This window comes from Schistocerca piceifrons, chromosome X (assembly GCF_021461385.2).
Source record: "Schistocerca piceifrons isolate TAMUIC-IGC-003096 chromosome X, iqSchPice1.1, whole genome shotgun sequence".
In the NCBI taxonomy this organism is placed as follows: domain Eukaryota; kingdom Metazoa; phylum Arthropoda; class Insecta; order Orthoptera; family Acrididae; genus Schistocerca; species Schistocerca piceifrons.
In genome coordinates this window covers 260,611,363-260,624,875 of record NC_060149.1, presented here as the reverse complement: position 1 = coordinate 260,624,875, position 13,513 = coordinate 260,611,363, and the positions used below count along the sequence as shown (strand labels likewise).

The following is a 13,513-nucleotide window of genomic DNA, read 5'->3' as shown; positions in this document are numbered from 1 at the left end:
AGGTCTTGTGAAGGGCCAGTGGACAGAAGAAATCTGCAAACATAATACAGAAAAACAAACCAATAAGGAAATGAAGAATGAACTTCAGCAGGAAGACAGCCCCCAGCCCTGAGAACTGGAGAACTGAACACTCAAGATGCAAATAAAATGAAATTTATGTCAGCAGATATTTGTACAAACAGGTGGGCTTATATAGTTTCAATGATATTCTCTCCTGTGAGACTATAGAAAACCTATATGGCTAACCAAATGAATATGTAATCACCACTCCTGACAAATAATTCTGTACTTCTCAAGAAAATAAGATAATTTTCAGAATTTTCTTTTCTCAAAAATTAGCACTGCCCATCAATATTTCACTGTTCAGGGTATCCAACTAGTGTTTCCATAACATGTGACCTCAGCACCCGTAACCTGTCTTAAAAAACGAAAATATCATTCTTACTATATTTTCATTTCTGATTATAAATGGTTGTGAATGTTAGTAATGTATAGGGTAATTCCTGTAGTGATGCATAGCAGTTTCTTCGTGTAATGAAACATAGCAGCTTAATTTGCCATGATTATTTATAAAAGTAAAATTTCTCAATGATTTTATTATTATTATTTCTTATAAGAAAGTCTCTTACTGGTACACAGTTGTGACAGAGACTTACTTCTATGTCTACATGTCCATTTAGTTTGATGTGACAAGATCTTCAAACATTTTTGTTGTTATTAGTTTGCATTATTAGGAACACATATAAATCCTATTATTTTCTCTTACATGTACTAATAAAACAGCAAATAGCTAACAATAACAATAATCATTGATAAGGGCCTGTTACATTTGTTGCACATTTAATATATTTATGCAACAACTGTGAGTAGTGAGAAGAGCTACCTATTTTTGCAGGTATGTCGTCCTTTGTTCATAATGCTAAGTAAATGGATTTTGGATGGAGAATTGGAGGATCCTCACAATGAATTCTTCATAGCTGCAAATCCAGGTGTTAAAGGCAACCGCTTGTGGCATGACAAGTATTATGTCCAGTAAGTTTTGATTTATGGTATATGAATTTTGTGTTGTTGTCATTGAAATTCAATAAACCAATATTAACTTTCTTTTCCTTACAGGGAATCTCTTGTTCCTAGTTTCATATCTCTGGAACAAGCTTGTAAAATTCTTGCCACAGGCAAGAGCATCAACTTTCTTCGTGAAGTATGCCAAGATCACGGCCCTATAAAAGGTCGTGCAGCCCTCCGACGCACTTTGGAAAGCACAAGCGGTATAATTTTTCTTGTCTAGTGGTTTAACAAGAAAGACAACTGAGTTACTTAAATGTTCTTGTTATCAATAATTTGTAATACAAGATACCTCATGGAGGAATGAAAATTTTTCTTGAGTACACAAATCTCACAATTTAGAGTTAACACGGTTTGTGCAAGTAAAAGTGTTTGGAGGTAAAATCAGTGTTACAGGAAAGGAATGGAAGCTGTAGGTTTCTTGGAAGGATACTGGGAAAATGCAGTACACTGCAAAGGAAATTGCATACAAGATGCAAGTGGGGACCAATTTTAGAGTATTCGTGATCCTTCACACCAAGATTATTTATAGAATCACACTCTTATGTGTAAAACTACTTCTAATGTCTGATTAATTTACAAGTGAGTTAATGTGTTACATATTTGATGTCTAGCACATTTTAAGAAAAGCTAGTTTTCACAGCTTAATAATTGATAAATGGTGCATTGCACATCATTTAAGAAGTAGGCAGTAGGTAGCACCAGCCACCAGTAGCGGTAGCTTGTACCGACCTAGTACTGCAGTCACATGGCTGTATGCTTATCACTGCTAGATTGCAATGACAGTGGCAGGAGCTTTAATTCATCATAGTTCACCCAACTGCCACAAAATGTTTATAAATTATACACACAAACATTTCTTGTTAATTGGTTGTTGACAACAGTATCTAAAATCCCCACAGGAGTTCCTGGAATTAACCTCAACATACAGGGCAGAGAAATATGTGTGTGTGTACACACACACACACACACACACACACACACACACACACACACACACACACACACACACACACACACACCTGGAAGCTGTTACATAGGCAGCCTGACTCTGAGTCCATTGCCTGTTCTACTGTTCTAGCTGTTCAGTAATATAGACATCAGATTTAACATCAAGCGAAGTCAACTTTATTATTATTTTTAATGTTTGATTACTGTTAGACTTTTATGTTTATCATGTCTGCAATTAAGAAATAAGCTGTAAGTCAACGTGGATAGTTTGGTGTTGCAGCCATGTATGCTAAGTGACAATTATGTTCTCGGATACGGAAAAGAGTAGAGGTAAACAAACCACTTGCTGCATAGTTCAAGTATTAAGCAGTTGACATGGTATAACACAGACTGAAAACATTGCTGGGCTTCTAGACAATGTCCTTTAGAGTTTAATAATACACAATACTGCAACTCGTCTTTTCAGAATTATATAATGATGTTGTTGTCAGTCACATAGTTTATTGCAGTGTGATAAGAATGGCATTGTCACATATTTACCATATTTACTCAGGCAGAACCTTAAATTAATATTTTTCCAATCTGCAGTCATTTTTATTCTTAAGTAAATCCATTTTACTTTCATTTTTTTAGCATGCACAATACTTGCCTTTTGTGTACCTGGAATCCTGTTTGCCATTATGATGATGTCACATGGCGCGAGTACTGTTCGTCAAACTACAGTATTGTACTGAAACTGTGTTTTGCTATTCAAGTAACTGTATCATTTAAGATCTGTTATGCATGTTTGTTTTTATTTTGGTGTGTTGGTGGAAAAAATATGGAACTAGTATTTTGTCTAAAATATATTATGATTCAAAATAATTAGCCAGGTGACATAAATGAATTAAAAAAATGTGCAAACATCTCTGTAGCTGAATGGTTACCAGTGCTGCCTTCAGTGCAGAAGGACCCAGGTTCACTTCTTGGTACCACCTCAGACTTTTTCTGAGGTGGTGAGGTCTGGTACAGGGTCCATTAAGTCATTATGAGGTCACATGAGGAGCTGTTTGAATAAAAAAAGTACTGGCATCAAGAAGATTCATCTACAGACATCAATTGCTGGAGGGATTGGTAACAAGCTGATAACATCTCCTATGATTATAGATGGCTCCTCATACAGCAGCAGCCAGCCAGTTGCAACAGGCATAAGGCCTAAACCATTAGTGGTATTTACTGAAAAAATGCACAAATCCTAAGACTGCAGTTGTCATGTACAGATAGTAGGAATGGACACCATATTGTCTGTGGGAAATGAGATAATCATTCAAAGTGGTGGACATATGTTTATAAAAGGAATATTTGCTGCTTTTCTTTCCGTAAACAACCTTTCTTTTTGACTATGACTCATTTTCCTTCTCTATCAGGCCAAGTCACATGTCATGTTTTAGCACTTGTACATTGGAATCCATTTAACTTTAATACTTTAATAATGAAAATATTTATTTCTGCAGATTCTTTTATGTTTTTCTGATTCTAAATAATTTTTACCTCCCAGATCCATCTTATTTGTTGTCCCTAAGGTGCTTGAAGATTTGTTGAGTTAATTTCCATATTGTTTCTGTCTTTTTTTCTCTCTTTTGATATATTTCTCACAGATTTGTAATTTCCAAGCATCTGTGCTCCTTATCTGACCTTAAATTTTCCTCATTCTACTTGTCACTATTTCGAGTTCATCTAGGCACTCACTCGCTTCGGAACTTCTTGGTTTCACTTGTGCATTGTAATGTAATGTATAGGTAACAAGTCGCTATATACACGCATAAATAAGACCAAAGCATTCAGTCAATTTTCTTTAAAGCTAGCCCCTTCAATCTTGTGGGAGAGGGGAGGAAGGATGTGGGGAGGGGGATGGACAGTTGAAAGGAAGAGTGGCTGATATCTGGGTGGTAAAATGCAGCAAGCACAAAATGTAGGATTGTGACACAATGTGTTCGCATTGACACAGGCAGGGGGAGTTACATATGGCACATAGTGATGTGTAAAAGTGCACTGGGAGGATGAAGTGAAACAGAGGAGTCTGGAGGTTGAGGAGAATGGTGTGCGAATATGAGTGTAGAATGAGTGATGGTTGAGACCAGCTAGACTGCATGATCAAAGATATATTGTAGTTCCGAGAATAGTTTTTGCATTTATGAATTTGCAGTTTTTGCTGTAAATGTCTTTCATTATTCCATAGGCTCTTCATTTTGTTTAGCTGTCCCTCTGTAGCAGATTTTTCTATACTATTTTCTTTATTACTCCCAGATTTTTCAGTTTCTACATTTTACAATCGATGGCTCTGTGTTCCAAGAGAAAGTCATGTATTTTTGCATGTGATTGATTTTTAAATATTATGGCAAAGTCACCCCCAAAGGCCAGGCAATTTACGTAAATAAATTGCTTCCTGTTTCTCAGCTTCATGGATAACAGTCTGGTCTTTTAATTTTTCATTCCAAATTCTTACTATCTCTCTTCTAATACCTAACTGGCGGAGACAACAATTGAATTTTATTGCAATTAATACACAGCAGTGCTACCTTTCTTTCTTAGTTCATTTGCCCCCTTGATATTTTTCCCCCACAACAGAAAATATTTTTGAAAGAAGCAAATTATACGACACCTCAGTTTTGTTAAAGTTGAAAAAATGTGTGGGCTCATATCTTTGTATCAGCTTTGGCAAAGTGCTCCTTCCAGTGTTCCACAATTTGTCTCCTAGCAGCATCACATTCTCAACTTAAATTATATGAGGATTTCTGTATTTCATGTACTGATACTAGCATTTGCTGAATTTTCAGTCCCAATCTTTAGAGCTATGTATAGACATTCTGTCACAACACGTTTGCCCTCTATAAATGTTCCAACTCTCATTTCAGGGAACAATTTTATGAGGAAGGTTTGTAAATATTTGAATGACGACACATGAATAGTCTTAATTTGCAGTGCTGATAACATTTAGCTTCAGTAATTGGGAAGGTCAACTTATTTGTCAATATACCACAGGAAAACATCTCATCTTTGATATGTTGTAAAATAAAATGTTAAGATTATCTTCAGCATAATAATAGTTCTCAGGTTCTGCAAAGAAGTATATTTCCTTAGTTTATTGACCATAATTACAGAAAATTGCACAGGAACACAGTTAAACAATTAGTCATGAATTCACAGGCTTGGGTTTTATTTGTTTTATACTTCTTTTTAAGTGAAGTTGTCCTTGTATGATGATAGCAATTTTTAAAAAAATGTGTTTCAATAACAATGTCCTTGTGGCTGTATTACAAAGATTCTTCAATATTGACACACTCTATTTTGTTTATAGATGCTCTGGCAACTGGATTCCTTTGCATAGATTTCTGCAACTTTCGGAATTTCTGAGAAGTCAGTCTCTTAAAAAGTTGATTTATTTAAATTCGTAAGAGAGATGGTTCTGGAATAGTTCTCGGAACAACTGACAACTTCTTGTCAAAGTAATTCATATGGAATGAATTCATGATTATCCATCTTAGCTTTCAAAATCTTTTCAAGAAAATTCGTTAAACAAATAAAATTGAAAGCACTAAAAGATGTTCATGCCCTTCTGAAAGTTTAGAACTGACTTGCCAGTCAGTGGCAGGGGGACATACAGTTTAATGTGAACTCCAAACAACAGTTTAACTGGGAATTTTTCATGTTAATAAATAACTACCTGAGGTGAAAGAAGAGATAATTGTCAGAAAAAAGTCCGTGGACCATAGACCAAGCCACAAATTCTTTTACAGTATCTCATAAATATAAAATTTGTTTTGTTGTTGTTGCTGTGTTAATCATTCCAAGTGCAGTCGATATCTCCGTGGAGACTTGATGTTTTGATTTGCTTTTTCTGTTAACAGTGGAAGCGCTTTTTGTCGAGGACCAGGATGGAGAGCTGCAGGTTATGCTAGAGCAAGCGTATCGTGAAACATCTAGACGTGTTCTGGATGTTCTCAACCATCAGTACAAATTCATGGACCATCTGCAAGCTCTGAGGAAGTATCTCCTCCTAGGCCAAGGAGACTTCTTTGGGCACCTTATGGAGCTACTTCAGTAAGACGGAGTATTTTACCTTGCAGCTGTTAATAATTAAGTCACTTGGTTACTTAGTAGTTCATTTTCTGCCTTTCATGTTAACCAGTAGAAACATGCTCCTATTGGAGCACAAAATATGTGAATATGTTCTTGTTTATTTAAAAGGCTCTGACTGGAAAGGGGGTATCACTTGTTTCATTCTACCTTCCTCAGCACCTTCAAAAATTTTAGAATGGGAACTTACTCATGCTTTTTTAACATGCACTTCACCTGTCACTCCCACAAGTTCCCCTAACTGTAACTCACTCACAGCCACTAGCCCATGACTGTAAGTTGCTCATACTCATCCACTCTCGGTTGCCCTTAGTCACTCAATCATTGTCACTATCTTTTTTTTTTCTCACTGTCATTGTCTCCTGTGTCGCAGCCAGTCCCCTTTATCCTGTCCTACTACTACAGTCTCATCTCACTATCATTGTGTCCCTCTTGCTTTCTCTTACAGCTAATATCTCAATGCTTCCTTCCTATGGTTGCTCTCTCTCTTCTCACTGTCCCTGTCTCTCTCTTCCTCATTGTCATTTACTCTGTCTCTGATAATCACTGGCTCTCACAAACTTCCACTTTCTCTTTCTCTTTATTCTCCCCCACCACCCCACCCCCTTCCTCACTGTCTCAATCTCCCCCCCCCCCCCCCACTCTCTCTCTCTCTCTCTCTCTCTCTCTCTCTCTCTCTCTCTCTCTCTCTCTCTCTCTCTCTCTGTCTCCTTTGCTCCCAGCATAAGTAGCATTTTCCACTGGTTCCATTCTTTACCTTGCCAGAGCAATGCATGTGAAAAGAAATGTATTGGTCAGTAAAATTTAGGTAGTTTACTTATGTGAAAATGAAATAATAGAAAACTAATTTTCCACCTCAGACCTTATTTTACTTGCAAAAATTTTGAATGTGCTACAACATGAGGTCCTGAGATGATAATCGAGATACTTTACAGCATATTTCTCCATGCTACATCACTTTATAAACTACCTTTTCACCTCACACCAGATTTTGTGTGTACAAGTAGTGTAACTTTGAACATCTGTATCTTGGAAACGGATAAAGTATGAAGAAAATTTTCAAGTTTGTTCGAGGTTAGGATCTTAAAGTACATCTTAATTATTTTTACCATTTTCTGTGTATAGTCAGCCCTTTGTAGACCACATCAAATGCAAAAAGAACCAATACATTTGCACCATTTGCCTAAACAGGAGGAATAGTGTAATATTCATATGACACTCTACTGTAGGATGGTGACACTAAGACAATCCTTCTGTTCAGTATGAAAATCGTCCCTATCCCAAGGATTATCCAAACCACTGGACTGTACCTTTTTATAACAAACAAAGCTTCAGGTAGTGCATGCTGTCACTTGCATAACAATATAAAAGTAAGTTTCTTTTCATTTCTTTTTTTAGTTTAAATTCATCTGTATCTTTTGACAGAAAATGTGAATGTTCATGGGTTATAAATAAGTCAGAAACTCCAGTGGTGGGTGAGGAACTGCCCGCTAAAGTTCACTGCATCACTAAAGAAGTGTAGTAATGTTAGCAATAAGGCATATGAGACATACAAATGCTGGTGCTATAATGTAGAATAAAAATATTACTTATCTTTCTTTATTTGGAAGTTATCCATATGTTTGCTTTCAGCCTATAGACAAATACAAGGAGTTCCGGGAGTAGTGGTCAATATTCAGGGGTATGAAAAGAAGGATCATTCAGAACATAAGTCTAGTAAACATGGACTCTAAAATACATACCTCAAGAGTTACAGGCTCTTGTTCAGTAGAAAAGGTGTGTTTCACAGTAGTGAAGATGAACAAGAGCTCATAGCTTGTGCACTTCAGAGCCCATGTTTACCGAACATATTTTTCTCATTTTGGTCCATACTACGACCTCTTAGAATATGGAAAACAAAGAGCTTGCAGTATAAAAGATTTGTTTCATAGTGTCAAAGATGAAATGCTCATAGTTCCTGAGGCACGCATTTTCCATCCCAATGAATGTTGACCATTCCTCGCAGGACACTTGGTGTAGTTGTGTGCTGAAGCTTGTTGATGAAACACTTATAATGTTAAAGGTTTTGAATTTGTGATTGTGAAAGGAAGTGAACACACTCTGATAAGATGATTATGTCATGTCCTCCAAAAATTGAAAATTGATAATGAGTTGGGAGCAGTATAAACTAAGTTTAGAACAATGGATATGAATGGGAGATAGAGGCATTGATCTTACATGAACATCCCATTTTTGTTCTTTAATTTTTCTCTGCAGTATGACATACAGCACTAATTAATAATTTCATGTAATTTACTGTGATATTCAGTATGGTCCTTACACATGTAAATAACAGGATTCACATCACATGAATAATGGTGACCAGGTATTTTTCTAAATTTCTGACCAGCTTCGTTTTCTATAAACCAAAATCTCATAAATTGTGGTAGTTTATCCAAAACAGTAAAATCCAGCTTAGCCAATTTTCAAAGTATAATGTAATTTATGAAATAACAGTTTATTCTTATGTCTGTCAACAAATTGACAGCTCATAGTTAGCAAGCTCATGATTAAGACTTTCATTGGGTGCACCGCTGGTGTTGAGTAAAACCACAACTATGCACATTGTGTGTGCAAAAATGTGTGAACAATATCCACAAAACTCAAGATCTTCAAACATTAAAGACACGAGAGTGATTTCAGTAACCTAAACTAATGAACATTTTAATTGCACTGTGTTGTGATTAACAAGTGTTGTGGAATTTATTTATTTTTTTGATTACACATCAAGTTCCATAGGACCAAATTGGAGAGCAAATCTCAAAGGTCATGGAACATTCCAGTACATAAAATTACAACATAAAAGTAATAACAGATAAAAATAAAATGTTTATGAACTGAAAAAAAGAGTCAGTACCTAAGTTCAAGTAAATGCAATCAATAATACAAGAAGAATCAACTTAATTTTTCAAGGAACTCCTCGACAGAATAGGAGGAGTTACCCATGAGGAAACTCTCCAGTTTCTATTTGAAAGCACATGGATTACTGCTAAGATTTTTGAATTTGAATGGTAGCTTATTGAAAATGGATGCAGCAGTATACTGCACACCTTTCTGCAAAAGTGTTACAGAAGTCCGATCCAAATGCAGGTTTGATTTCTGCCAAGTATTATCTGAGTAAAAGCTGCTTATTCTTGGGAATACCACATTACACCTGTGGGTAGTTGTACATTGTCTACCACAAAAACATAACATTCCTTTGATTTGAGTCAGTTGGCTGAGAATTAGAATACAAAGTATGTCAAGAATGGTCATGTGAAAGAACACTTGCACATATTGCATATGAGTACTTTTGATGCCTGCCTCTGCAACAAGAGTCTGAGGTTGTGAAGGTGGTCCTCAGGAGTTATGCCTACAACAAAGATATCATAGAGGTATAAGACACAATTTGTAATGCGTTGATGCATAAAATGCTGGAACATGGCAGGGGCTGTCCTTCCAAGACTAACAGATTGCAATGGCAGAGGCCATTTGGCATATTGAGCACTAAGCATGCTTGTGATGCTGCATCCAAGGGAATTTGAAAATATGTCTGTGAGGGTAATTTTATGTAGTAAGGTGCCATGGCTTAATTTTACAGAGTTCATCCATGGTTGGTAGGGGTTATACTTCCATTTTAGCTTATGTGTTTATCGCTTTAAAGTCCCCACTAAGTCGAAGTGCTGTTGGGCTTGGGTACTGTTATCAGTGGAGTGGCCCTTTGACTATGGGAAATAAGTATTCACACATCTTCATGAATGAGTCTCTCCAGTTCTATTTTGAGAGCATCCTTTACAGCCAGGTGAACTTTCAAGAAGCAAAGAGAAGTCATTGCTTAAGTGACACAAGCTTTGAAATCAGTCAGGTTCTCTAACCCAGGAGAGAAAATATGAGCATATCTATTACCTAGTCTTTAGGATGGCACAAGGTCCTTCATACTGTGTGGTGTGTACTGTTTCATGAACTGCAAACCCTAAGGCATAGAAAGATTAAACCCAAAAAATGTTTTGAATTTTGGGATAAGCTACTGGAAGCAAATTTCCTAGCAAAGGCACATGATGAGTCCATAGTCCCAAAGCTTTGTCTCACTTCTGCCTCAAAATTTGGATACACTTAAGTTAGGAGTGTTTGTTTAACAAGAACATGGAAGCACCAGTGTCATGGAGTAGCCTAAATGCTTATCTATGAGTGCTTATCTATGAATGTATGTAATTACATTTGCTGGCCTGTATTCCGAGAAGTCTGCACTTCTGTAGATTTCTCTCTGTTGGTTCATTTCCACGACATGAAGCGTGTTTGTGGCCGAGCTGCTAAAACATACCTCCTAAATGTGACCCCTTTTGCCACACCTGTGGCATATTTCATGGCCCTGCCAGAAGTGGTATGACATCCCACATGACCAGTGCTGGAGAACTAACTGCCTTGAAGTCGTCTTCTATTGTAAACAAACTCTGGACTGCATGGTCAGTTTCATAGCTTTGAGCTGTTCACATTACTTCCATCAGAGAAAGATACAATTTCCTCAGTGCATGGCTCCTGACTTCAGGGATGGCGGGGGGGGGGGGGGGGGGTCGCTCTTAGATGCACTGTATCATTGCTAGTCAACCTGGTCCCTGCTGCTCACTAGTGGATGTTTTAGGTTTCATGGTGGGTGGTAGGCAGTAGTGGTTTTAAAAATATGTTCATAAAATGTTTACATTTATTTGGTAACATAATTATTATTGGTTTATTTCACTGTAACTCTGCTTTATAAATTTTATGCTGTTGTTACTTCTCTAGTTTGTAAATCACCAATACTGTGGAACCAATGGACAGTTGGAGCATTTTAGTACTATCAGAGATACAAAAATGGGGACTAGCAAAGAAAGGTTTACTACTACTACTACACTATATCATCCATGGTTATAGAGTTAGTGTAGTTCTGCCTGTACACACATTTAAAATTGCAGTTCTTACTTAATTTGTGTAGTTTGGTAGCCTAGACTGCATAAGATGTATTGGGGTCTTTTTCCACCACCAGAATTTTAATGTGGCTGCAATAACCCTCTCTGTTGTTGAAATATGTTCTTATAATAAAAGAAAGTATTATAGGCAACTGATGTTCCACAACATTCATTAGTGGCTCTATTTTCTGCATGATCTGATGCAGTTTGAGGATATCTCAACAAGAACATGGTCTTTTGTCTTAGTAATTCAGAATTTTAACAAGCCATAAAATGTAACTGCCATAATCGTTGGTAAACATCCCACTTTTCACTTGGTTCATTAAAAGGTTGGAACACTGTAGACACTGATTGCATGAAAGACATCCCTGTTGCATTTTCTAACACTTGAACTCCCTATAACTTCGCTGCCATTAGCTCTTGATAACTCCAAACAGTTTTGATTAGTATTTGTTGTAATTGCTGCACGTTTGAAGACACACACTCTTGGGTAATTGCGAAACACTCAAAGGAAACACCTGTAAACCAAGACCATAGTGAGAACCAAACCAATAGACTGACCAAAGAGTGTGTCTATTGTGTCAGAACTATGACAGAGTTACAAGCTCAGAATGGCCCTGGTCCAGACTGTATGAAGGATTCTGCTAGGTGTCACCTCATGAGAGGGTGCTCGTGGTAATAAGCACCATCTGATCAGATGGGCGACTGCCATTGGCAGTAATGTTGTGCCAACTAAACTGTTTTGAATGGATGACTGATGGCATCCCTACACTTCCATCCCCAATGTTACTGATGCGTTGTTATTGTTTGTACTTCATGTTTGCTGTACACATTTCAGCCTCCTGATGTTTCATTGTGACAAACATGTCATCACAAGGTACAAGCAAGCACAATGGGTTCCTCATGAAAGCAGTGGATCAGACGTAATTGATGTGGTGAATTTATTATAATGCTGCCATCAACCACTTAGGAGTGATTATATATTGCTGGACAGTGGCTGGAATGTACTCAGCCAAAAGATCCTGAAAACTAAGCATGGAAACCTGTGAAGATTTTTACAAAATAGTTACCATATTATTTTTTGCTGTTCGTGTACTTACATCAGGCATGGGCAACCTTTGTGTGACCCAAGGGCCTAATTCACATACTTAAGCTCATGGGCCACCTCATCACATAATGCAACAACACAGCCCCTAGCACATAGTCAGAACTACAGTACCTGTGATGTAAATGGTTATGGATTAATGCACCAATATGAATGGCACCAACCAACTTAGGTACTCCAAAAGAACAAACTCCAATGAGGTAACTCAGCTGCAGATTGAACTTATTTTCCTCAAACTACTTTCACCAACGATGATTCCTTCTAATACTTGTAATGCTAATAGTTCTTCCACTATGCTGAACTTCACAGCTACACCATGAACAAAACCTGCTAACAGCTTTGTCAGACAAATTAGTGGTTCCGTCCAAAGTGGCTGCAAATTCTTTGAATGCAACTGATCATTAATCGACTTTCAGCAAAAGACTTAAACAACTTGATAATTTTTCTGCTCACTATAAAACTAGCTTTAACCGATTTGTTGCTGTGTCCTCAGTTTGACATATATTTGCTGTTGCTTGTCCAAACTGGAAATTAATATTTTAATTTTGTCTCCTGCAATTGCCCTGTAAGCTCTTTAGGAGCATTGTTTTTTGTGGGGAAAGTGCATTTTCAAATCACATTCCTTCACATCAGATGGTAATTCACCACACAAGAAGAAAACAGGTTTAGATGGTAGAGAAATAATCCTCTGCCCATTTCCCCTGGGACTGGAAACATTCAGCATCTACTTTTCTGTTCTTAGTGCCTGACCTTTTGTGAATAAATTCGGTAAAAATGCATGGAAACACTTGCATGAAATAAACAAACAATGAGTACACAATATTGTGCATGAAATGACAACTGATATCTGGTTTGTTTACCAAGATACAGTCCCTGCTGCCATTGTTAAAATCAGCACATTTCAATTTTCATTCAAGCACCTCCCTTTCTCGTCCACAATGTTGTTCTGTGGACTTGAATTGAAAAACCAGTTACGGGCCATATCCAGCCTGCAGGCCGCTGATTACCCACCCGTGACTTACAGTATAGCAAAGGCTGCAAATGAGAATTGGAGTTCCTGTTTTAAGCAACTTGAGAGAGCACAGAGTTAATTGCCCATCTCTCAATAAAAACAAATGTTAATTGGAGAGCTAATGGCATGAAGTCTGAGAGAGAGAACTGTGTATTAATGTTTTTTCTTATAACCTAACAGAAGTAAGAGCTTAATGAGAGCATTCATGGTGACAATCAAGGGTCCAAATTTGAGTCTTAGTCTGATCCATAGATTTTGTCTCACAGGAAGTTTCAGTACAGGATGATATCTCTTGCAGAGTAA

At 37.2% G+C, this 13,513-nt stretch overlaps 1 protein-coding gene across 1 annotated transcript in view; it reads left to right on the top strand.

Moving 5' to 3' along the window:
* Positions 1–13,513, top strand: part of LOC124722297 (gamma-tubulin complex component 3-like) — a 196,228-nt gene that overhangs the window by 106,195 nt on the left and 76,520 nt on the right. The window contains exons 5-7 of the mRNA XM_047247480.1: positions 896–1,032; positions 1,117–1,268; positions 5,904–6,096. Coding sequence (XP_047103436.1) covers positions 896–1,032; positions 1,117–1,268; positions 5,904–6,096 — 482 coding nt within the window. The remainder of the gene's footprint in view (positions 1–895; positions 1,033–1,116; positions 1,269–5,903; positions 6,097–13,513) is intronic.